We start from the raw sequence: 26,015 nt of genomic DNA on the forward strand, positions 1-26,015 counted from the left end.
AAATTAACTTGTTGGTATAGAAACAGGCATGTTGCTCAGCTGGAATAAGCCGTGCACTGAAAGCTCCTGGGATTAGGCAGGATCAAAAATGCCCAGTGGTAAGTAATCAGCTCTTTCCTCCTTCGAGGCTGCCCATTGTCCTGCCAGCAGCCAGAGGCGTGCGATGGAGAGGAGAAATGAGGCAAACACGCCCCTCTAAGGCTTTCCATAATGTCCCTCCATGGACCGGGACAGTCGCAGTCCGGCTCCCAGCAAGCTGAGGGACAACTGTTCCCAACCCCATGCCAGGGCCTGGCTGTTTCCACGCCCTGCCCGAACACCGCATCACCCCCAGCTCCCTGGCAAGGCATTTCCTGCGTTTGTTTACCCGTAACATGGGATAACGATACCTTATTGCAGGGTATTCCCGGGCGTAGTTAATTCATGCTTATAAAGCACCTGTGGACTTTTCCCGCAAGCGCAAAAGTCTTGATGCCAAACAAAACCAACCTCATTCCTATCCAGCTACATGAAGAATTTCCCAACCTTCCCCTTTCCTGGGGTTATTTTCTCCCTATCACGAAGGCCTTAATAAATGCCTTCTCTTACTGATTTTGCAGTTTTATTTCTTTTAACAGCACCACTGCATTTTCACTCATCTTTCAGAGTACCTCGCATGGTTGGTAATCTGTCCATTGTTTGGGATTTCTGCATTACTTAATTCCTTGTCTTTGTGTGGGGAGGGGGGGGCAAAGAAAGAGAGAAAATTGACAGGGGTGAGGAATGATGCTCTGCTGACTTCATGAGACACAACAGATACCTCACTCATCTCGGGGGTCAAATGTCCGTGATGGTTTGATCAGATGTCAAGTTGCATTTATACTCTGGCCCCTGTTGGGGGTTGAATTACATTTCACATTTGACTCACTCCTGGGGTCAAATGTCCCTCCTATTTGATAGAACAAGAGGAATTATTTTCCCCCAGCAGGCTGTGCCGTCGTGAGTCTGGATCTGTCAGCGTTCTCATTATGTTTTAGGCTCCCGTATTTCTGCATTTCCTTCTCAGCTGAGATGAACCCTTTCTGAGCTGACGAGAAACACAGCCGATAGCACATAAGCAATCGCATCCAGCAAGATGAAGGGAGGGAGCAGATCAGCTGGCCTTCAGATGGTTTTGATGGTGTCTTGTTTGGGTTTTTTTGGGAGGGTTGGGTTTCTTTTATTCTTCTTCCCCTCCCAAGTTAGCAGCTCTGCAGGGTAGGGAGTGATGAAGGAGAAGGAAGCAGACCCTGGTCCTGACTTTACCATGCTCTTGCTATGAGATACCGCAGAAGCTCCTTAGGATCAAAAACTGTACAAGGGGCTGAGATAAGGCTGATGTCAGGGTGCTGCAGGATTGTGATGCTCTCCAAGGACTGCTCAGCACAGGAGGTGCCCTAACCGCACTGTCTCTCTAGCTCCAGTTGTAAAATGAGAATAATCTTATCTGTGTGATGGGAAAGGATGACTGAAGAGCTTAAGCAGTTGCTGGATCTCTGGGCAGAAAGTGTAAAGCATTGCACTGACAGGCAGGAGCCATTTAAACCCCCCTGGGATTAAACCAAGGCAGGGGGGAGAGGTGATAAACTGAATTCTCCTTTCCGCCTAACTCCTTCTAGGTATTTTGAAAGAAAAATCAGAATTTCCTATAACAAAGACTATTGACCTTCTTCCATCTGTGGACCCCTAGAAGTTTTCCAGCTGAAATGAGGCCACATACACAGATGAATTTCTTGCTCTCCCAGCGTTTCCCATCCATCCACCTCGAAGCACAGAGGGGCTGGAAGCGCTGCTGCAGGTCCAGGGGATGTCATCGCGACAGTCTCACCCCAGGCCATCACAAGCGTGCTGGTGCTGGGAGGGATCACTGCGTAGCGCTAAACTGGAGTAAATAAGCAAGTGTGCCCCAAAACACGCAACGTGAAGCTAAGATTTCCCACTGCTAATGCTGGACGTCCCAGCCCCTGTGCCTGAGCTGGGCTCAACATGAAGCTGTGTCTGCTGCCAAGAGCTGCAGATGCCCAGTGCAACCAGTTTAAGAGAAAAATGGGGGAAAAAAACCCAAGCCACCAGGCCCACCTATTACAGTGTGACGGTTTCAGTAATTAGCATGTATGATTTTTCTTTGTCCCCAAGGATCCCAAGGGCTGAGTGATATCCAGCGAGTGCTGTGCAGGCATCTTGGGGTCGGTGATTTAGCAGCCTCTGAAGTGGGACTGTGAAACCGCGCTCCTGCTGTTTAATGTACTCGTTCAGGTTACCACAGGTTTAGCAAACAATAAAAAACATCTGGTACCCCCATTTAAATAGAAGAGTTGTGTTATTAGTAATGAAGTCACGACCAGTGCTATAAAGTGCTTTCTGGTAAACAATCGCTGATGTGCAGGTAAATAAAGGGAGATGACGAACTGATGAGGGTGAGGGAGGAAGGCTGCTCCCTGTCTTCCTCGGCCAAAGCTCATGCTGGGTGTGAACCACACTAACATCCTTGCAGGGTATGAACTGTGATGCTCACCTATCCCACCCACTCCCCTCCTTCTGCCCTGGGTCAGGTATGGGGTTCACTGCAGCATCCCATGGGGGCACCCACCCTGGCAGAGCCCTGGGTGCCACCCCGCACCCTTGCACCCCTTGGTCCCACTCCCAGCTCCTCTCTGACCATCCCCAGCATAGCAGTGCAAGGAGGGGAACCGGGACGCAAGACAAGACAAACTTCCCCAACCAATTTTCCGTGTTGGTCCCCACTCTCCATAGAGCTTTTGCTCCAGGAGATAAAGCAGCTGCATGGCCCTGTGCACAAACCCATCCCTGTAACGGGGGGCACCTGCCCCCCGCCCACCCCCTGCCAAGAGAAAGCGACTTCCTCCCATTCCATCCTTAACTGGTATTTCAAAACAGGAAATAAAGGTCAACAAGTAAACGGAGAACAAATGAAGAGTAAACTTCTACTTCCCAGATTGCAGGGATCTAAGCTGGTTTGGTTTATCCTTCTCCCAGGATCAAACAGTACATGAACCTCCATCACTTGATAGCCTCTATTTTTATTTGGAAGTCAGGCCTCTTCTTACTTGATTGTGGTGCAGCAGGCCATTCCCCACTGTCCTGGTTTCAGCTGGGATAGAGATAAATTTCTTCGTAGTAGCTAGTATGAGACTATGTTTTGGATTTGTGCTGGAAACAGCGGTGATAATGCAGAGATGTTTTAGTTGTTGCTAAGTAGCGCTTGCACTGGTCAAGGACTTTTTCAGCTCCCCGTGCTCTGCCGGGGGCACAAGGAGCTGGGAGGGGGCACAGCCGGGACAGCTGACCCCAGCTGACCCACGGGATATTCCATGCCATGTGCCATCATGCTCAGTGTATAAAGCTGGGGAAGAGGAGGAAAGGGGGGGGACATTGGGAGTGATGGTGTTTGTCTTCCCAAGTCACCGTTCCGCGTGATGGAGCCCTGCTGTCCTGGGGAGGGCTGAGCACCCGCCTGCCTGTGGGAAGCGGTGAATGAATTCCTTCTTTTGCTTTGCTTCCGCGCGCAGCTTTTGCTTTCCCTGTTACACTGCCTTTATCTCAACCCATGAGTTGCCTCACTTTTACTCTTCCGACTCTCTCCCCGATCCCACCGGGGGGGAGTGAGCGAGCGGCCGTGTGGGGCTTGGCTGCTGACTGGGGCTAAACCACGACACCCACCCAGCGGCATCACTTCTGATTTCTCTCCAGCTGCCCACCCGCAGGGGAAGTGGGGTGTGACAGGGGCTGCGAGGCGAATTTTGTCACTGTAGAGGAGGAAACAGAAATGGTCCCGTGGGCCGTGGTTCGGCTCCAGACCAGTCCAGTTATGCGGGTGGGTGCATCACAGCCTGGGAATGCAGCTGGCTGCTGAGCTGGTGCCACCAGCCCTTCCTGAAGAGGCCGTGAAATGGTCATCCCTTGGGAGTTTTCAAAGGCAGAGTATTTAAGACAACTGTCCCCTTTAGCACCCACCACTTGCTCGTAGGCTCTGCACAGCCCTGGGGAGCACGGAGCGGGGGCACAGGGCTGGCCCCCAGCCAGGGCAGCTTGGGGTCACCCCGCTCCTTTCTGTATTTATTCAACCTCTGGCAATTCCTGGCTGTAATGATCAACCACACACCATTGTTGATTGACTACGTATTTGTTTCTGCTGAATCACTCGATAGCACAAAGTCTATGGTTCCTTCCCCACTCTCTGGAAATAAATCCTTCTCACATGAGAAGAGCCCTTTCCCCACACCTTGGTGGCAGCGGCTTTGTGTGCCGTCGTCGAAAGCCAGAGCAGGAACAACTCTCCCGAGCAACAAGCCAATGCACTGCCGCACTCTAAGAAGGCAAATGACAGGTTTTCGTCCTGTTTTTAGTTTAATATGCAGATATTTTAATCGCCACTGGCATCTGGCTTCGATACACCATGACTGCTTCACTAGCCTTACAATTCACAGCGATGCTGCAGCATCAGGAGCACACCGTAACTTCACCCCAGGCCACACGCACAAGGTCCAGGGCAATAGGAAGCCGGCAGCACCTTGGGCTGGATGGAAACCATTACACGGCCACCTTTCAAATTTTGCAATGCATGAAATTCACATGACACAACCCTGCACAGCTCACGATGAGCATGGCTGCGGTCAACAGGGCCCTGCAACGAAACGGCCCGACACAGCCCCAAAAATGGGATGCTGAATAATATTAGTGATGAACTCGCACTTTTCCTCATGAGGCAGCAGGATGTGATGAGACGCTTTGCCCCGAGGGTGCAGCATCAGGTACCTCAAAGATGCACCAAGTCCCCGGCATGCTCTAGCCATGCCAGGCCATCTCAGGGGGATGCTGAATGGGACCATCTCTCATCTCCTGGTCAGGAAGACAGGTAAGGATGTGCTGAAGTCCTCACCTCCCAGCAGGACCTAAGCACAGGCTTAACTTTTTATATGTTTAGGGCTCCACTGAATGCACATTTCTGTTTCATGTGTATCCAAGCCGAGAGCAAGCCCTGAAGGCTCAGGCATCTGTGAGATGCGAGCACTTCTATTCTGGTCCTCCACGTGTGGGTTTATAGCTCCAAAACAGGAAACCTTTGATTCCTTTTTCTCCCCAAGCCAGCTAACTGTTAATCTATTTAGCTACAGGAAATACTCTACGTGAGGGAAGGAGACACCTGAACTACACACAATACTTGGAAACCTCACCGCATCCAGAAACACCAATTATACCTTCATTTCGAGCGAAGGATGCCTTGGGGGAGAGCCGTGGCTAAGCTGGGCTCCAGTGATACGCAGCAGCACGAGCACACAAGCGCATCCCTCTCCCTGTACCAAGCGTATCCGCCACTGCTCCTGGGCAGCAGCCGGGTGGGCAGCCAGCTCTGACCTCCTCACTGGACACTCCTGATGTCCCAGGAGTGTAGATTCATGGAGAGCTCCTAGAATTTGTGCTTAGTCAAACCTTAAGTCTCCTAGAAAAATCTATCCACACTGCCCAGCCGAGCAAATCAGCGCTTACCTGATTTGCCGATAGAAACTCCTGGGCGTTGTCGTTCATTCCCATGTACATGTTCTCCCCATCAAACTAGAAAGACAAAAGAAAGTTAGAGTTAGTGAAATATCACCTGCATGTGAGGGCCATGTGCATACCAAATACTTTCCTGGCTCTTCACACCAAGATTCCCAGAAGAAAATCCTGAGCTGGTCCTTTAAAACTTTTGAGCACGTATGAGCACACACACACATCACTGTTATTGCGATGGGCCATGGTAACACAGCACATTTATGTGAATTTTTCAGCAAAATAATGAACAAATCACTCCAGCTCAAACAAACCGAACCTGTGCAAAACCACAGATCTATCCAGCAGCAAAGATCACCCAGATGAAATTCTTGCTAAAATTCCCACTAGATCGGTCAATCAGCTTTAGATAGGCAATTTCCACCGATGGAAATTTCCAAGACAGGCAGGTCCCACTCCATCCTCTTCCAGACACCCACATCCTCCTTAATCACCAAAGCAAACCTACACCAGCAATGTAGAAAGTCACTCCAGACCATACACGAAGAGGTCTCTACGCAAAGCCTGATTCCCTATCCTGACAGTTTGCTGTTTGCAACTCTGGGTGCAAGAAGGCACATTTCCCCCCATCTATTCCACTACCAGGACCCTGCCTCCACGGCTGGGCTTTGGGGCTGGGCAGGAGGCAGGGCAGCCTGAGCACAGCGCACTCGCCTCTTCCCCTGCAGCTCCCGCAAACACGCCTGCCCCCTTCGCCCTGTTCCGAACCACTAATCCACTTATTAGGCTACAAACCCCCCATGGAGAACTGCAAAACTCTTCTCATTAATTAGCTAGAGCGGGAGCTTTTCACTTGCTCAGATTCCAAACGAAGGAAAAAAAGCCCTCCAGGACTGTCTCTGGCTCGAAGTATGGCCGGGGCAGTTCTCAAAGCTAAGTTCACAAATTAATTATGGCAATAAAATGGGCTATGCCATAAAACACTCCCGAGACAGGGATGAAGGTACCAGCTGTGAATGACACCATCTACTTAACAAGGCAAAGAGCCAACCAACCCTCTTGCCCTTACAAGCCAGATGATGAATTGAAGATTGTTCACCCCTAATGTTTCCTCTTGCCCTCCGATATGAAGCTGATACCAGTTGTGGCTTAGCAGAAATGGACCGTATTAAGAACAATAGAAAAGAAATCTAAATAAAACCAGGTGAAGAGTTTTCAGTGTAGATTATTAATTACACATCCACTTCTCAGAGCGCTACAGAATTAGCCGTTAAAGCCAGCAGAGTTAGTAAAGCCAAGTGGGGGGAACGCAGCTCTGCTCGGCATCAGAGTGCAGACACCCTCTAATTGCCCGACTCTCCTCTGGGATAGCAGAGCAAACCAATTAAAAGCAGCAAAATTAGAGCAGGTACTGTGACACTCGTTAACGAATACTGATAATGGCTGCAGGAGGGTGGAAGGGGATCCCTGCGCAAATGCAGGATTTCGTTAAACCTATCAGTGAGGCAGGAGCCACGGGATGCAGCAAGCATTGGCAGCTCTACGGGTTTGCCAGGACAAGCAGCTCTCAGAAGCCAGGCACGTGCTATCCACTTTAAATGAATTTCCCTCCACCTATAAAACGATCTTTGGCATAGCTGGCTCCTGCTAACATCGTTCCAGCTGGAGCTGCCGTGCTTCCAGGCACAGAGACTCAATTAGCTCTATGGCCTAAATACCCTCCGCCGACCCGACCTACCCCAGCGGAGAAGGCTGAATTTGCAGAAGAGGTGGCAGTTTGGTGGAGATGCTCAGCCCTGCGGCAGCGGGAGCCAGGCTCTGCGGGAAGAGCCTGCCTGACTTGGCACGGGCAGCAGCATGGTTTTGGGGAGTCAATCTTTTTGGAACAGGCAACATTATAGTCCTGAGGTCCCACGCCCAAGCTCTTTTTGGGACCACCCCGGCAAAAAGCCAGCATGTGGGTCCTGGAGCCTGAGCAGACACCCCAAGGCTGTGCGCTGCCTGGGTGGGGGGCCCTTTCTAGTGGTCCGATCCGCACTGCCAGAGCTTTGCGCCGGGTCGTCTGCCCAGACACGCTGTGCGGCACTGCGGGGTGCTCAACGGCTATCGCACCTCGAGACTGCGCTGAGCTGCGGCAGGCGAGCTGCGCTGGAGCTTTGCAGCAAGCCGCCCTGAAGAGACATAAAATATTCCAGTGGGGAGGTAGTTCTGTCCATCCCTGGAACCAGTCAGAAATAAGCACTGCAGAAATATTTATTTCCACACCAGGGAAGGAAGAGCGCTTTCTTAAGTAAAAGCTTTGCCCCTCTGAGAAATTTAAATACGCGTCCATCCATCCACCCCCCTTCCTTGCACACAAGTGCCTCATTTTTGTCCTAGTCCAGCACAGTATTTTGCAGATCTAGACTAAGACCTGTTTGAAACGACTCTTCTTCGGAAAACAAGTGTCACCTGGAAATCTACATTCAGAAAACAAGAAGTATCTTTTACCGGGGAGGCCCAGGGCAGGACAAGCACTCTGCTTTCTCTGGCTCACGCTGTTTGTCAGAATGTATTTTTTTATGGCTTTCTACTATTCCTCTACCTCCGCTCCACACTTCCTTGTGCCTTTGATGACTTCATAATAACTGTAATGAATCCTGCCTTCAAAATTACTGTACCTCTGATTGCCAGTCTGAGCAGTGAGCCTGAAAATCAAGACTCAAAATGCAATGGAAACTTTGGAACTTCCCCACTGCTGATTGGATTTTTTTTTTCTTCTCCTCCAGGCTATGGGGGTACAAACAAATTTATTAGAAATTCTCCCATCAGGATATTTTTTCAATTAGATGTTTGCCACTTATACACCAGCCAGGTAGAGCAGATAAGTAATGCGCTCTCCCTCTTCTCATTATTGTTTCGCTACAGAATGCACTTCAAAACAATCAGCCCCATCATTCCACGTAGATTTACGGCAAAACCAGACATTTTAATATTTCCCTTTGGTTACAAACACTTCCTCCCTTTCGCTTTGGCCTAAACCCCAGTGCGTGTCAAGCGCCCCAGGCAGTTCCAGACCTGGGTGCACCCATTCATCACCCTCCACGCCCCCCAAAATTGATCAAACCCGTACTGATCGATGTGCACACGCGGAGTGGCAGGTATAATTTTCAAGTCCTAATCTGGAAGGAACATACTCTCATGCAGTTGTCTTAATCATCCTTTTGCTCTTTTGTAACTATTTAATTTTTGTTATTGTTTGGCTAATAGAAGCAGCCTATTAAACAAATTAGTGGCTGTGGCTAATTCTCACCCTCTCCTGCATGAAATGAGTACAAAGCAGAGGTGAGCTGGGATCACTCTCTGCTCACAGCAATTTGCATGGCGTTCACTCGAAAACCTGGGAAATAACAGACCCCGTGTAGCCAAGTTGGGAAACTGGGAGAGGCAGGAAGATGTGATTAATTGCTTTCCCTTCATCTGAGACTCGGACCCATTTTTGTCTAACTTGCTGACTTCCATCAGCGATGGCTGCCTACAAGCACAGCTGGAATCAAGGCCCTCTACTTGAGAAAGGACCCATAAAGCTCCACTTTGTCAAATCCCAACTCAACCTTCTCTCACGTAACATGCTCAGGACAGAAACAACTCTACTCACCCCATATAAAACCGACCCAACAAAAAATCCTCAGAGGAAACTCTAGAAATTCCTGCCAGCTCTGGAAACAAAGGCATGCTGCCAAAGGAACGCCTGCAAGCTGCTTTCGTCTGCAGGTGACATGAACTCCAACCGAAAGGAAGGGGAGCGCAGGTGTGACCCGATCTCAGGTTGTAGGAGGTGACATCGCCTGGCACCGACAGATAAGGGGACAGATGCCGCCAGCTGCATTCAGACAGGGAGCCCCACGGAAATCAGGGACACACAGCCATGCCTCCATGAGGGTGCCTCTGCATCGGTCATGCTACCGTGTATTTTGGGTCCAAGCAAGAGATAGGAAGACAGTTCTAGTCTGTGAGAAAACACTCTCTGAAATCTAGTTGTCATGGACAATTTACTTAAAAACACAATTCTTTTACTACAGCTCTTCCCGGGGAGCTGTGGCTGGCAGCACAGAGCACTGCTGTGCGCCCACCAGCCCATACAGGGAGACGAGCGCACGCGTATTCAGCTGAATGTTCTAAGCAGCGCTTGTTTTATTTTCATTGCTTTTCTAGACTTACCTTGCTTTGTTATTTTTGCGATACGACATTATTTTCAAACCTGCAAATGTGCCCAGAGGTCACGCAGGGCCCATGTTAAGAAGATGAAAATGAATAAGAAAAACAAATGCATGCTGCAAGCTGGGACAGACCCCAGAGCAAAGCAGCTGTGTGATCTCCGGCTCTGTGCAAACACAGAGTATAAATGTTTGTTAACTGGGAAGGACCCAGTGGAAAGAAATACAACCTCCTGCCAAGATTCAGAGAAGGTGTTACTTTCTCATGGATGGCACTGCCAGCTTGTACAATTTTATTATGAATCTCATCACATCCTTTTATTTCCTGAGAGTCATGAGCTGAGATGCAAACCTCAGCTTTGTAAGAAATACATTGGCACTGCTCATATCAGGAATGGCTTCAATGACACTGGCAACACCGCAAAAATATTCCAAACTTCTTATTTAATTTTATTTTAATTTTTTAAAGTGTGGTAGGTTTTGGGTTTGATTTTTGGGGGTTTTTTGTTTGTTTTTTTGAGGGGTCTTACCTAGATTTTGACACTCATTGTCAAAAGCACCTTAACTCCAAGTCCACTGAGATTGCGGAGCTTTTAAAAAGTGGCTTGTTAATGCAAATCCAGCGGTAACTAAAAGCCATCATCATCAGGGAGCTATTAAACGCCCTGTGAAGAACAAATTGGATGCTTCCAGTGATTCCTACTGCTCAGAGCTATAAGCATGTGCCTCTCAGTTTTGCTCCCCTGTGCCAGAACACAGGCAGCAGGTCCCCTCTCAACCCATGACAACCTGATTTCCAGACTGGGTGCACTGGGGTTATCACCTTTCACCGGAGATGTTTGGGATGGAGCTGGTTTCGGTGTCCAACAAGCTCAGCCACCACTAGCATCACGACACAGAGTGACCCAGAATAATGCCATGCAACAAATTCCTTTAAGTTTTTAGATAATAATAGTTAGGATACAATAAAACTTGCAAAACACAGTCAATGCCATATTTAATACTCCCCATTACAAAAAAAATAACAACATTGTTGTAGCCCATGTGCTGCTGGGATTTACTCAGCTGCCTCCAATGGCATCCTACTCACCATGTGGAAATATAAATTTGCTTTATAAAGTTTTACAGGAGTATTTTTTTCCACAATTAAGTTTTACCCGGCAAGCATTATTTGAGTGGCATAACCACATTCGACTGTAACTGCATTTTGGCCATGGTCTTTCCAGCCCCACATCCCCGCGACGCTGCTCCTGCACAGCGCGAGGCACCGCTGCGCCCCAGGCTCAGCCCTAGGGGCGTGCTGGGCACCAACACCGAACCCAACGACCCCAATGCTGGCAAGGATCGTCTTCGCCATCACACGTCTCTGCCACATCCCTGGGATGTGAAATATTCACTTCAGCCCTGCCCCTGCCAGCGCTGCTGCCTGCAGAGCTGCTGCTGTGATTTCCTATAGAAGCAATTTAGCATCACGCTTCTTCAGGGAATACATCGCTGAGGTTAGCTCAATCTCTTTAACTGCAGTTTCCCCATTAAGGTCTTTACACAACCTCTGGCCCAAAGTGATCTACTTAGCATTATTTATTTGTCTGCTGAAATGCTTGGATAGCCCCATAGTTGATCCTGTCAAAGAGGGTCAAAGGTTCAGCAATAGATTTACGACCCCCTCCCAGGACCCTCCCATGAGGAAAGCTCTGCCTCTCCAGCCTGGCCGCCCGCGCTGGCCACGCACTGCGATTTGCTTCAGGACAAATGCCCTTAAGAGAGCGTGACACCGCGGCAGGTGTCAGGGGCAGCACATCCTTTAAAGGGCTGTGCAGCTGAGCGTCTGCAAGAGTCACCTGGGCTTTACGGGGGCTGGGTCCTCTACAAGCAGTCAATATCCTCATGTATTATCCTAGGGTAAAATCAGATTGATACAGATGAATTCTTAAGGCTTAAAACCATATGGTAAAAAGCAGCTTGGTTGGTTTGTTTGAGAACAATTTACAAATAAGATAAAAGTCTAGCAACAGTCATTTCTCAAACACGCCAGAAGCAGGAAACCTACTGCAGAGCTGGTGGTGCCAAGGGCTGCCCAAGGTATGGCAGAGACTGTCAGAAACCAGGTGGGAAAGACAGGAATGATCTGCAGTGGCTTGGACACTGAGGAAATATTCAGTGGTTTCCAAACTGGAGCATCTCCCTTGGAAAGACCCATCTGAGCAGCTCTCATGCTGCTCTCACAGCCAGTAGGAAAAAGTATAAAACAAACCAACAGAATCCTAAGGAACCCCCACAGCCAAGTGGCATTCACCCACCCGCTCTAAAGCAACGCAAGGTAACAAATGCCGTGTGTAGCTCACTGCCTCTGCTCCAAAACAAACGGGAGCGGCAAGGGGAAGGTGCCAGACCAGCAGGTCCAATTCCCTCAGCACGAAACCATCTCAACCTGCAACGTACCACCGAGGCGGCACGGAGAGACCCGAGGCGAGGGATGTCGTGCCTCGCAGCCCAATTCTGTGTTTGCTGAAGGGTCGACGTGCACCTAGAAAAGGTGAAGCGATCTCTCTGGCTGGACTTCTCACAAGGTTCCTCAAAAACAAAAAAAGCTCTAAAAACCAAACCCAACTTGTCATGGGACAAAAGGGAAGGTCCTCTCGCTCACAGCCAGTGAAAAGATACTCATTACGTTTTAGCAAGAGGGAGGATCATGGTCCACCATCCAACTGCACTAAAATCTATCCAGTTCATAATATAAGTGATCTAGAAGGACTCAAGTTTATTAATGAGACAAAAATTATTCAGGCTAGCCAAAACTAAAAGCGACTTTGAATGGCTTTGCATTAAGACTCTCGCAGTACTAAGTAGCAGCGAGAAAATGGAAGATTAAATTTCATGTCAATAAATGCTAAGTAATGCGCTGGAGAAAAGCAATTCTAAGAATACAGACATGACGACGGGCCTTAGAAGAGCTGTTACTGTCCAGAAGAGAAACCGTGCATTCGTTCTGGAGAGTTCACTTCCAGCTTTTGCTCAGTCCTCAGTGGCTGCCAAAAATGCTATTCAAGTTTTAGAAACAATTAGGAAAAGAACAAAGAGTAAAAGAACAAACATTATTTTACCATCTGTACAGTTAGGAGAAGGAGAGGGGGCAGTCGCGGGGAGGATCCAAGGTATGGAATGGCGTACATGGGCAAGGAAAAGAGGTGATAGATACAGAGGGACTAAAAGGGATGTACATGAAGTCATGAGATGGGAACAGGGAGTGACTCTTCACTGGTTCTCATAACCTAAAACCAAGGAGGCAGACACTGAAATCATTAGCTAGTGGAATTAGACAGAGTTGTTCTTCACACAGGGCCCAACAGCAAAACCTCTTGCCGCAGGACGCTGTAGCCTAGAAGGATCCAGAATAGCAACTGGACAAATTAGAGGGGAATAGTAAAGCCAAACCACTGAGCTCAAGATGGCCCTGACCTGTGGGCTGCTGGAAGCTCTGTGGGTAGATGCAATCTCATTAGGTATTAGGAGAAACAATTTCCAGCGTGTAGGCGGTCAAGCATTAGGCCACAAGGTTGTGGGTTCTCCATCCCTGGAGATGCACAGAGCTCAGCTGGACCAGGTGCTGGCCAACCTCATCTGGTTGGCCCAGCTTGCCCAGGGGCTTGGGTCACACAGACACCCCTCCCAAGCAGCAGTATTTGGTGTTTGGGTGCTTCTGTGATATGTGATCATGCGATGCTTACCCTGGCAGCCGCACAGATCTCCAACCCAAGAGCATCTCCAGCATCCGCTTTTATTCTCCTGTACTCGAGGCAGGAGAAATCTTGAATGCCAGCACTATTCAAGTGACAGCATTCATTTATCTAAGAGACTGGCTGGTTTTCTGTGAATGCTGCACACAAAATTATTGTTATTGCATTATTTGGGGGGAATGAGGACTTAAACTCATTTACCTGGACCTTTCAGAGCCTGCAAAGGAGTTCAGGCTCTTCACATACACACACAAAAAAATCCGTCCACTGAAAGCTACAGGGAGCAGCAGAATTTAGTCTTAAGACTGACATGGAAATAGATTAATTTTTTTCCCCATTTCATATTCTAATTACAATTCTTCTCCCCCTACTATTTTCTGTTCTCATTACAGTCTTAAAATTGCTCTGCAAATTCTGTACCTTATTCTGCTCTTCCTACCATCTTTGTCATGGAAATGAGAAACAGAATGTATAAGCATGAAAATATTGCCGAGATCAAAATTCTGCTTAACCCTTTCACGTGCGACTCCGAAAAAGAAGCAAAAGCAGCACAGACCAGCTAATCCTCCATCCCAGCCTCCTCTCCTTCTCCCAGCCACAGCGAGGGAGAAGAACGATGCTCAGAGAAACGCGCTATTAATTTAAAGGCCAAAGTTGCTCACGATTACACCTCCGCTGTGCGTGGAGGAGGGGGAGGGTTTTTTTCTGCCCTGAGGGCAGATTTTGATCTAGTATACTTTGATTGTATTCAGATGATTGTGTTTAGCTCTTAGCTTTCAGCCTGCCAAGCAGCCTGATGTAATGCTGGCTGGGAGAGGTGTCGCGTGGTGCCTCGAGCACCCCAGTGCACGGTGTGCACGGGAGATCTCCATCCTCTTCCTCTCCCACGGCGCAGAGCGCTCGCCAGAGCTGCACCTTTGGCCAGACCAAACCCTTCCCAATTTCTCTCTACGTTTGGGCACAGATAAGGGAAAATGGCTGCCTGGGAGGTGAGCGGCACCTCCTGACACCCTCCCCCCCAGCACACCCCCGCTTTACCCAGGACCTCTCCAGCCATTGCTGACCATGCTCAATGCTGTTTATTTTGCAAGATACGATCGCGCCGATGTAGCTGCAAGTCTTGGGCATGTACATCACTTCCTTTTGAAGTCAAACAACAAGCACATCCTGCGTTGTTTATCACACTTACGCAGGTGCTCGAGGAGTTTATCTGCAAAAAAACACCAAACGCAGGCCCTTGCTAAGCTGCTCCTTTTCCCATCAGCAGCGGAACAACCAGGAGAGCTGAAGGCACCAGCTCGCGCTGTAAATGCGTGGTACGTTGCTGGGGAGGGAGGAAGGCAAACGAATGCAGCAGGTTTCCTGGCACTGGGCTGGTGTGTAGATAGTCTGAAACAAATACAGTAAGTGATAATGAGACTTAATGCACCGCCTGCTTCACTGGTAACACTTGTAATTCACAGGAAACTTAAAAGAGGCAGAAAATGTACAAAGATCTAAAAGAAGCCACGGAGGCTCTGTGCAAGGAACAGTGCCAGCGTCAAAGCCACCTAGAAACATTGTTTTTTGCAAGATAAAACCTCAGGGTTAAGATAAAAATAGAACTTATACCTGCCTGCCTTGGCAGCAGCTACCAGCACGGCTCTGCTCTGGAAGTCTGTTATGGAGATGCTGATTTCGATACAAGAGTAACAGCCCTCGAAGCAACAAGAGGTGTCACTGAAGAGGGGTTACATGCAGCCACCGGCACCAAAATATCTAGGGAAGCAAGGGATCGGTCGGGAAGAAAGAAACCTTAAGCCAGAAAGGTTTCCCATCCTATAATTTCAAGGAGGGTTCGTCCCCCTGGCCCAGGGAGCGAGCAGGGGCCCTGCCTGGGCAGTGATGTTTGGACACACACCTAAGCCCGGGGCTGAAAGCGAACGCCTGGGTTGACTAAAAGTAATTCAGCGGCGAGGAAAAGCGCAGCGCGAGCCAGCAAAGGAAGCAGCTGTTGCCACAGCAGCCCCGCGCGAGCAGTCGCTGTGGTTACGCCGGGTTTGACGTACGCACACGGCGCGGGAATAATTTTGGAAATCTCTATTTATCTTTTCTCAACTGCAGAGTAAATAAATAAATAAGTACGCGAGCGCACATCGCAGAGAGGAAGAGAGCTGTCAGAGGAGCGATGCAAAGACTGCTTAAAGCTATTAACTTTTGAAGACCATGTATTACGCTTCTGATCCCGATGCCTTGTTGACAGCTGTACAAGTTAACAACCTGGCTCCCAAGTATCTCCTAACTCACTCCAATAATTCACAAAAAAATCACAGGTTCTACTCAGTTGCCATTCAAGAAGAAAAAGAGTAACTTTAATTCTCTCTACAGCCACTGCTCCTTCAGCGAAGCCAGCCTGAACCACAACCCAGAGCACGCGCTATTCACTTGCAAGCGCAGGCAGGTACTTCGCTAAACACTGCCGTCATTTAACGCTTTGCCCCACTAGCGAAAGCAAAAGTACATCTCTGCCCCCCCGAATTCAAGATCATGGGTTATTTTTCTTCTGTTGCAAAGCGTAAGGGAGAAGAATAATCGATTTTCAAGACAACTTTAGTGAGAATGGGGAGTGTTATGCAAAAACAGCTAGGCAGGAGGGGTGGAAAAAAATCAGAGAGCTTCCACGCTAGTCATTTAGAGAGTAGTTTCCAACACACAAATATTTGGTGCTGGCGAAAACCTGCCTTCTGTGGTTCTGCGCTCAACTGTGTATGCAAATAACTTGCAGCGGTACATAGTATGACTTGCAAAAAAATGGGCTGACAAAGTACTATCCATTTCACAACTTTACCTTAGATGGCTGGACATGTTTGTGATTAAAAAAAAAACAGCCAACCCAACCTAATGAAAAGTGACATCTCCTTTAAAGGCAAAAAAAACCCCAACCCAAAACACCCATGGATGATAGGAAGGTCATTTCTGGAATTACATCCTGGAAGTCTGGGAGCATCTTCACTGCCCACTTTTCATACAGCAGTATAGCTCTCTGTGTTTTTTCCCTCTCTTATTTGGTCCTGTCTTATTTAAATCATAGACTTCTGTCCATCTTCTGCAAGTGTATTTACCCCATCTAACCAGATCCTAATCCTAGTGAGAGTCGGGAAGGTCCAGTGTAAACAAATAGTAAAGAATAATGCAGCACACAGCTTCCTCTATCAGAGAACTGGCTTTTAGCCTACCAGCATCACAACCGTGTTATTCTTTCTAAACCCACACAAATCAAACCGGTGGGGACCACTCACAACCTCAATGTGTATTTTGCAGTATGCAGGACAACGGCGAGCTCATCCTGGCACACTTGGCTGCTGCAGGAAGGATGCACATGGGAGCCTGAACCCCCGTGCCGAGACCACCGGGGAGCACAGGGAGTATACCCAAACCTCCCCACTCTTCAGACGAAAGTCTCTTGTAGGCTTGAAGGTAGCCAGATTTCAGACCCCTACTCTGCCAGAAAGAGCATCATCTCCAGCACATTAGACCTCCTTTTGACTATGCTGATAATGATGCCTTTACCAAAAATTGAAATAATCCTCTTAAACAAAGGCCAACAAGCCCCCCAGGCTGCACCCATAGCCTGCACTGCACCCAGGGGACCCCACTGCCACCCGCAGACCCCGGCTCTCCGCCCACCCCGTCCAGCAATGGAAGCAAAGGAGCAACACAGGATCTTCATCACCAGAGGATTTGCTGTTGAGGCATCATTGTGGGGCCAGGCAGTCAGGGGCCACACGGCCAGGCACTGCCTCGGAGGCTGAAAGCCGAGCAAACCATTTGGGGAAAACACCCTAAAAGCCTTAGAATCCTGGCCTCTGCAGAAAAAGCAATTTTACTAGAAGCTTGGTGCAAGGAGCAGTGGAAATACACCCCCAAGCAGCGATGGGCAGCTGCAGGGCTGGGAGGGGGAGCTCTGCCCTCGGTGGCGACCCGAGCAAGCGTGCTGCATAGTCGGGTTAAATAACCCAGCCCTGGGGCTGCTCTGGCGCTGTGGTCCCGCGCCCGTGAGAACAGCAAAACCCCGCGAGGCGGCAGGCGAGGCGGGTCGGGAGCGGGGTCGTGAACGAGCAGCCGCGCTCAGGGCACGGGCGCTCACCACCACTGCCAAGTGAGAGGCTGGAGCCAAAACCCGCCGGCTGGAAGGCCGCAGGGACCCAACGCAGAGCTGTGCAGGTGTCGCACGCACAAAGCTGCGAACGCAGCACCGGCGTTGCAACTTTGCACGCTGGCGACAAGACATGCAAACCCATGGTTTTACCGAAGCAGAAGCTCAGCGACATTTCACACGGGCGCTAAAATCACATCAGAAAGGTACCTCCACAGGCAGCATTACCACATCCTTGTATGTCCTGTTTCATGAAGTGCTGAGTTAGGTTTCTCAAAGCTGTTTGGCTGCATTTCAGGGGGCTGTGCACGTAACGCCCTGCCACTGCATCGCCCTGGCCTCGATTCCCTACCCAGTCCACGCGTCGTATCCAGAGCTGGTACCTTCATTCCCAACCTCAACCTCTAGTTATTAAAAAATGCCTCAACAAACATTCCTCCCAAGCACTTCTACTTTCAGATCTTCTATATGGTTTAGTTTTTTGAGACCTTTCTCTGTTCATGTTATTAATCTTCCCAGCAAATTTTATTGCCGCGTAACTTTTTCTCATTAAGGCAAGAAGGTGCTACTACAGCCAAGCTGGCCTCAGGTTTGCTTCTTAGAATATTTAACTTAGAATTGAAAATTCTCGATGACTTAAGAAGACAGCTGAAAACTCATTAAAATCAATGAAACGAATCAGAAAGAGGCATCTCTGATTATTATTATGCCCCTGCCTCACTGTAAATAATTGAATAGAGATATTATTACTATTATTATTATTACTATTATTAACCCTAATGAAGTTTAAAGCACATTGATGAGACAGAGAAAAAAGCAGTTTTGCCTGACTAATTAGTGACTTAAATAAAAATAAACAAAGGGAGTCTTCCTGATTTTACCAGAGTCCTGCCTTTTTCCGAGCAGTGAAAAGCAAGACTGACAGCTTTATAGATACGGAAATGGGCAGATAAGATAAACACGCACAATACAAACTTGTCCAAAGCTTTTACAGTCTTTCTCTGCACCACTTCCAACTCATTAAATTACAGTATTACTATAGATTTGCAGCAAAATTATCTTTTATCTCAGCTTCTTTTAAAGCTATTTGGCATTTGCTAGTATTTTCTATTATAAATCTAATTGCAGATTCCAAACAGACAAGGGCTCATTAAGCCTTAATTATGCACATGTTGTTTTCAACAAACATTTTCATTTGGACTGCTGTGAGCTGTAATTGTTCAGAAGGCACCGCAGCCTCCGATTACCCACTTTCCTGGGATGGCAAAAGCTATTTTCAAGTAGGTCACGGCGCAGCTTAACAAACGATTTGCAACCTGTGGAGCTGGGGTTGTGCGGCTCCGGCAGGAACACCGGCATGGCAGCATCGCCGGAGCCCGGGGAGCCGGCAGGAGCAGCCGGGATGCCCCCCGCGCCAGTACCTGCCAGCGCCGAGCCCTGCTTGTGGGGTTAACCACACCTGCCTTGGGCAGGTGGAGGGGAGCGGGGGGAGCCCTGGGCACAGGATGGGAAACGGGGCACAGCCACCCCTCCTGCGGAGCAAAGTCAGCGGGCACGATGCGCAATCAGCGCACGGAGGTGCTGCTCGCTTTCGGCTATGGCTGGGAAGCGAAACTCCTGCGCTGGTACCTCTGAGGACGCTGCTGTCTCAGCCCAGCAGCTGGTCTCCAGCCCAACACCAACCCCAGGTCCTCGTCCAGCCACATCGTGCAGCATCGCCACAAGCACCATGGACAAAAACATTTCAGTCTATCCAAAAGTATGAGAGGGTGGAGGGGAACCCTTTTCACTTTGTGTTGGAGCCACGGTTACATCTGCACTCTGAAATAAGAAGTAACCCACACAAACAGCCGAGCTTTTATTAGAAGTTCAGGCTTCCTTCTAACAGCACGAAAGCTGCATCTGCTCAGACTGCAGCATTGTTAACAGAGCAGGCATAAGCCGCGAGACCATAACATCAAGGTCCTGGGTCCTTCCAGCCTTGGTCCTTCCAACTTCACCCATGCCCGTGACTCCCAGGCCGCGGTGCCCAGGTTAGCAGAGCATGGCTCTGCCCCATCCCACCTCGCTAGTGAAGAGAGTTATTCCATGCAAACCTCACCAGCCTCCCCTGAGCCTCTTTAGGGGAGAAAAAGCTCCTTCTAATAAATAATTTCCCATCTAATTAAGGGTTAAGACTCCTTAGGTAGGCTGGAGGTGCTGGTTGCTGACGGACCCAGGAGTTGGGTAGGTTTTAGCACTGCTGGAAAACAGCGAGGTGCTAATACAGTCAGTGTTGCAACTTCTAGCCTAAAATCCTGCTGGCCAGGTATCCAATATACTATCTCAGGAGAAGAGAGGTGGTCAGAAAATGCCTCGTTACATTAGAAATTAGTATCCCCCTTCTTCATGTTTCTTTCTCTCTTCTTGGTGTAGGAGATGACAAATTCCCTGCCACGTCCCAAAGACTCATGTCGCACTGTTAGAAGGAAAATGTGTCAGAGTAAGCATGAAATCTTATGGCCTTGCCTTTGAAAAAGACAACTTTTCAAGCAATAGTTTGACCTAGAAAGGTTTTCTAGGTCATTTTGACTTGGCATGTATATGCCTGACCTACTAAATCTAACACAATAAAATTACAGGGTTTTTTCCACCTGTCAGTGTCAGATCATTCATAAATTCAGATGCACTATTTAGAAAACTGCTATTCATATATTCACAAATAAGGTCTCGCTTAGGGTCCTTGTAGTGGGGAAGTATGTGCCCTGTTCAACATTAACTCATGCTGACAAAGGGAAAATGTAAAAGCTCCCTTGACAAGCTCAGATCCCATCTTTCTCACACAGCCCTTACTCGCAAATCCCGCAGGATTTATGGCTGTGCTACCCCTTCCACTACTGTTGAAATTCCCCAAACTGGCCTGCTGCTGGCATTGCCATGGGGTGGGAACCCCAAGGGCCTGGCCGGTCTCATTTCTATGGGTGCAGCCCACTAACGAGCACAGCTGCAAAGGGAAACGTCGGCTGCTGTCGAGTGCCCTGTGCTCCAGCACCCTGCATCCCCCCGGCGAAGCTGTGGGCATGGCGGTTACACTGGAGCTGCCACCACAATGGCCCTGAAGAGACCAACACAGACCTCGCAAGAGGAGGAAAAGCTCCACTGGGATGCACAGAGGAGACGCACCGCAGTGCTGGTAGCTGAAATCACCTGCCTGCTCTGGCTGGCAGTCACGATTCCTGGCACCAAAGGTTTTCCTTAAATCCACTTTATTAAGTCTTGTACATAACCCAGGCAATGCTCTGTTAAAGGAACGATTGTGAGAGGTATTATGGAGTGTGGCTCTCCATGTTCGTGTGGGTCTGGCTGTCAGAGCAGCTGCCTGCATGGGCAGAGGAACAAACATCATCTGAAGAGCCAGAGGGACTGCAGGGCCGGGTCCTTGCGAGCAGCCTCCTTGTCACGAGACACGCCTGAGGGGTGCTGTGTCCACTGATCCGCAGGCGGTTTCCCTCCAGATAAGCATGCTTTCAGCCCTGAAACGGATCCCAGCCCTGAGCACACCTGCAGCCAACACCTTCAAAAACAGAGGCTGTAGGGCCAGGTACCATGAAAACCCGAGGAGCTGGGTGCGTAGTCCCCTGCACACCTCCCAGGCTGCCCACCCCATGTGCACCAGCTGGGTTGAAGAGCAGTTACTGTCCTATAACTGGTGTGCTCATGGCACTGCCCCACCCCAGCCGGGCACCAGAAAGACTTTACCAGGCACTGCACAAAGTGACAAACCCTTCTGCAAAGAGCTCACGCTCTCACTTCTGAGACTCATGCTTAGCTGCTGGACAAAACCAGGACAGCCAAGGTGACTACGAATGCTAGCACAGGGCCTAAACAGCAGCATTTCCCTCTGCCTTGGCTGCAGTTTCTGCCCAAGCCACAGGATCAGGAGTGTATCTCCAAAGGCACAGCCAGCTCAGGAAAGCTAGACCCACTGACCAAAGAGCTCACAAAGCAGCACAACGTTGCCATGAAGCATGACCACTTGCCATGAAGAAGTTGCCCGCAAGGTCAAGGCATGGGTAGGAGAGAAGCCATTTTTCCTTCCCCCCATAGGGGTGAGGGAAGAGGGGGACCTCCTTACACATGCAACCCCACAAGCACGTGAATGTAGAGGTAGGACCATGCCAACAGGGACATCCAGCAGAGCTGCACCTACTCCTGCTGCTTCCCGAAACGTTGCGGTGCCCATCAAGGGCACGCTAGGGATGGGCACCACCCTACAGGCTTCCTCAGCCCGGCCAGGCTACTCGAAGCCTTGTGAGGGGTTTCACAGTCCTCCGGTGGCAGGGAAGGATGCACTGTTAAAACAGACCAAAGCATTACACCTCCGGATTCAGGGGTTTAATGAGATGATACTCAGATTCAGCTTTGCTGTCTTGTGCGGTCTTTTTGAACCACAAATTTCCAGAGACTGGGACCCTCTGGCTCAGGTCCTCATGGTGCCTAAGTCAGACACCTAAAAAAAAAAAAAAATATCACATTTACTAGCTAACAAGATTATTCTCTCATGCTTTCTCCAAAAGCATTTAGTGGGGGAAAGTGATTTCCACCAAATGCTCTGCATCCCAATTCTGGAAGTCACGCCAAGATTTCAGGCCCTCCAGTGGATATGTTTCATTTATATTTCAGCCGCACCTCTATAAAAGATATGATTTTTTTTCCCCACTTTCAAATTTTTCATAACTGTTAAGAGAACGAATCCTCCTTGTTCTGAACCCACAGGGAACAGAAGGAATTATACCAGCACCATGTGCTACGTGGTACAACAGCTGCAGACTCTGCTTCAGTTAAACTCCATCATATCGATGAAGGTTTTCTTTATTTGAGTTTGTATTATAAAGATTTAAGCATCCTGGAGAGATGAAAACACTTAATTTTTTCACTGCCTGGCCATAAGCTCTTGTTTCCCTCGTTTGCCCTGCAACCTGTCCCTCTGCAATCCTCTAATGCTACATGCGCAGCACCTTCTTCACCTGCTAATTATAGGCTCCATTGTGCCAGGTAATTCAGCCCCAGCAAGGCTGCAGGGTGGTTATGTATCACCAGACTGCCTTTCGCTGTTGACTACAAAACCAGAAGAATTAATCACCTTCTCCAGTCAGTAAGCGGGACCAGATACTTGTGTGCTCAGTGGAAAGGAAAACCAGTTTGTTTCCTTTAAACAAAACATAATGAATCTCCCAAAGAGCAGAAAGCTCATAATTTGTATTTCTTGAAAAATAGTGTATTAATAGATTAAGTGTAAAAACATATACCTAAATCTTTGCAAGTCATAGCAGAAACAACATGCAACATGGTCGGATCTGAAGGACGCTGCAAGTGCTGACACAGACAACCCTCAAGCAAACACTTTATGTGCAAATCGCGTTTACCTTTGCTGCCTGCCGGGGCTGTAGTTTCAGCCTCCGTGGAGATATTTACTGCAGGCAGCACAGAAACCATCATTTTGCTACACCCCTTCCATCCATCCATCCACCCATCTATCCATCCCTCCCCCTCTCCCTCCCTCGGGTTTCAGAGCAGCCTGGGACATGCTGCCCACCAACCCCTGCCTGCAGCCGACAGCCCCCCGACTCAGCACGACACCTGAGCGTGTTTAATTTTCCTCTGAATTCAGAAATTAGGCTGTCTTCCTCCTGGGGAGTTTCTGCTCCCCCCACCACTGCAAAGCCACGGTCTGATCAGCCAGCGAAGAGGGCACATCAGTTGTGCTGCTCTGCCTTTTTCCGAGGGTTCCCCCGGGGTCTCCAGCGATGCTGGGGGAGGACCGGAGCAGCCCCAACACAGCAAGAGGGCACGGGATCTCTGAATTCAGACCACCCACCAAAACATCCCATCAGGACAAGATGTATGGAAGCATTTTATCAACAGCTTAAACTCCAACTTATACCATAGCAAGATCATTTTTACCTCTTCTTCTCCAAGCACAGCCCTCGAGCTACTAGGTGAAAGCAACAGGGAAACACCAATGCCAGCATCTCCAGCCCAAGGCACACACCAGAGCCAAGCCCTGCTGTGAAATACTGGAAGCCACAGCCTGACGGAAGGGCCACACACTGTAACACATCCACCATGAGCAGAAAAGTGAGAGGACTGAGAGCCAAGCGATGGAGAAGCACAACCCGGGCAGGCAGGAGGCAAGCCAGATGGAGGAAGCTTTTGCAGAAGACCTGCTGGGACCGCAGGAGACACGGGGAAGGCAAAAAGACTGAATGAGTTTGTAGGAGCCTTCTTTCCCCCTGCCTCCCAAAGCACTGATGAGATATGTGTATTAACTTCCTTTTAAGTACTAAAGAGATGGTCAGGGATGAGATAGCAGAAGAGGGGATGGATTGGGTAAGTCCCAAGGATACGTGTCCCCACTCGCCGCTAGGGCCACAGCAGCTGAATTGTCCTTCACATGATGCCCAGCCCCAACACCCCAGGAGGGCTTGAGCCAGTGAGAAATAAAGAAAAAAATGTCTCGTGGTCATTATCTCTGCATCAGGCCCAGCAACAAGCACTGAGCAAGGTTCCTGTATGCACAACCCATGGATGATCGCAAACAACAGCTGAAGAATAGAGTAAAACACAGGGGCAGCAGAGCTGCAGGGGAGGTCAGTCTATCTCCCCCCAGAGAAGGTGAGCACTGATTTGTTCAGGCTGCAGATACGTGAGGGTTAAGACACTGGCTCCTTCACTGGCCAGAAAAAGGTAAAGCAGTGACTGGTTGCTAGAAGTTGAAACCCATGAATGTTATGGCTCAGTCCCAAAGGAACCTACAAAGTTCACAGGCATGAAATCACCAGCAAAATCAGCTGCTCTGCAGAAGAGCTCCGGGTTAGCAAACGCTACATCTGTCCTTGAGAGAGACTTGGAAAGCAAACCTGCAATTTGGACAACTTAAGCCTTATTGTAGGGTGAGGAAGACTGGTGACAACAAAACAGAGCCAGAGGACGTGTAAGAGATCATGACGGTCCCATACTGCTGCAGAAGAGCACGGCGCTTCTGAGAGGGGAAACGGCACTTCTGCAGCTCACCCTCAGCGACCGCGGGTAACGGGAGAACCGGCCGCTCAGGTGTGTTGCCACTTCCCAAGGTTCCTTCTCAGGGCTCTTTACAAAGAAAGAGGTAAAGCTTTGAATCTACCTTGATTCGAGGTTCAACCCATTTCAATAAAGGTGCTTTTTCTTTGCACCAACCTCTGCTGGTGTGGATGCTCTCAACTTGAGTTTCATTTAAATACAGTTGTTCTGTGAGGAACCGACTTAAGCTTAAATTAATATAAGACTGATCTCAACTGTATGAAGAGTTCCCATACTGAGCTGTGCTTCAGTTTAACCAAACTGGGGTTTGGATGCGGGTGATGCTGTATGCAGTCCCAACATTGCTGAGGGCCATGACGAGACTAAGCACACCACTTGTTTTTCAAGGCAGAAATTATTTACAACACACCAACAGAAGTATTTAACCAGGTCTCCTCTTGCTTGATGTCTTTATTAATGACCTGGAAACTAGGCTGCACAGTGAAACAAAGTTTGCAGATGAAAAGAACATTATTTAGGTTAATTACAAATGGAAGGTCTTGGGAATTTCAGAGCCACCCAGCCAAGCAGAAGGCAACATCAGAGCTGGAGAAACCCTGCGCTGACAAATGCAGAACAGCCCATACAGGAAGGAGCAGTTTGAAATCCTTCTAGACTTGTTAGCAGGATTTAAATTCACTGAACATTAAGCAATAAGACCAACTATCATGTCAACTGCCCCATGCAAACTTCTACTGAAAGCACTGCAATATCAAAATGACACAGTGCAAAAATAACAGGTCAGAAAATAATAGAGAAAATACTGTAATGTTGTTATCCAAACTGTCAGCAAACGCTTGCTTCAGGTGCTGAATTCAGCTCCACTCACCCCCTTCTCAGAGGAGAGAGATGGGGAAACGAGGGTAGAAAGACAGGAAAAGGCGGCCCTGGGCAAGAGAGGACATTTGAAACATGGAGGTATTTCATGGAAGAAGAATGGAAAAGACCCTGCTTTGTCAAAAAAGGAGGAAGAAGAGACCTGATGGTGACATACAAGATCATTAATTTTGGCAAGGATGCAAGTCTCCAGCATAGGGTCTGTTCCTGTACTCCTCCGGGAAAGCACGGCAGCAGGCGCTGGCCGAGACCCCCAGTGTGCTGGGGAAAACTGCTCTAATCTCACCCGAAACGGGCTCATTTAGAGGCTATCGGTTTCCCCACGTGTAAAACGTGGATAATCGCACTCATCTCTGGCGTGGCAACAAGACGTTTCGCGATGCTCCTGCGAGGAGCAAAGCACACCCACCCACTGGAAGGAGAAACCCTCTGCAAACAAAACCCGTGTCCTGCCATTTCAGTTTCATATCTCCAAATAACAAG

General features: G+C 49.0%; 1 protein-coding gene across 2 annotated transcripts in view; it reads right to left on the reverse strand.

Moving 5' to 3' along the window:
• TOX2 (TOX high mobility group box family member 2) overlaps positions 1–26,015 on the reverse strand; it is a 153,085-nt gene that overhangs the window by 85,809 nt on the left and 41,261 nt on the right. For both annotated transcript variants that reach the window (XM_075108724.1, XM_075108723.1), the window contains exon 2: positions 5,527–5,592. In XM_075108724.1, the coding sequence (XP_074964825.1) occupies positions 5,527–5,592 (66 nt within the window). The remainder of the gene's footprint in view (positions 1–5,526; positions 5,593–26,015) is intronic.

This window comes from Phalacrocorax aristotelis, chromosome 13 (genome assembly GCF_949628215.1).
Source record: "Phalacrocorax aristotelis chromosome 13, bGulAri2.1, whole genome shotgun sequence".
Classification (NCBI taxonomy): domain Eukaryota; kingdom Metazoa; phylum Chordata; class Aves; order Suliformes; family Phalacrocoracidae; genus Phalacrocorax; species Phalacrocorax aristotelis.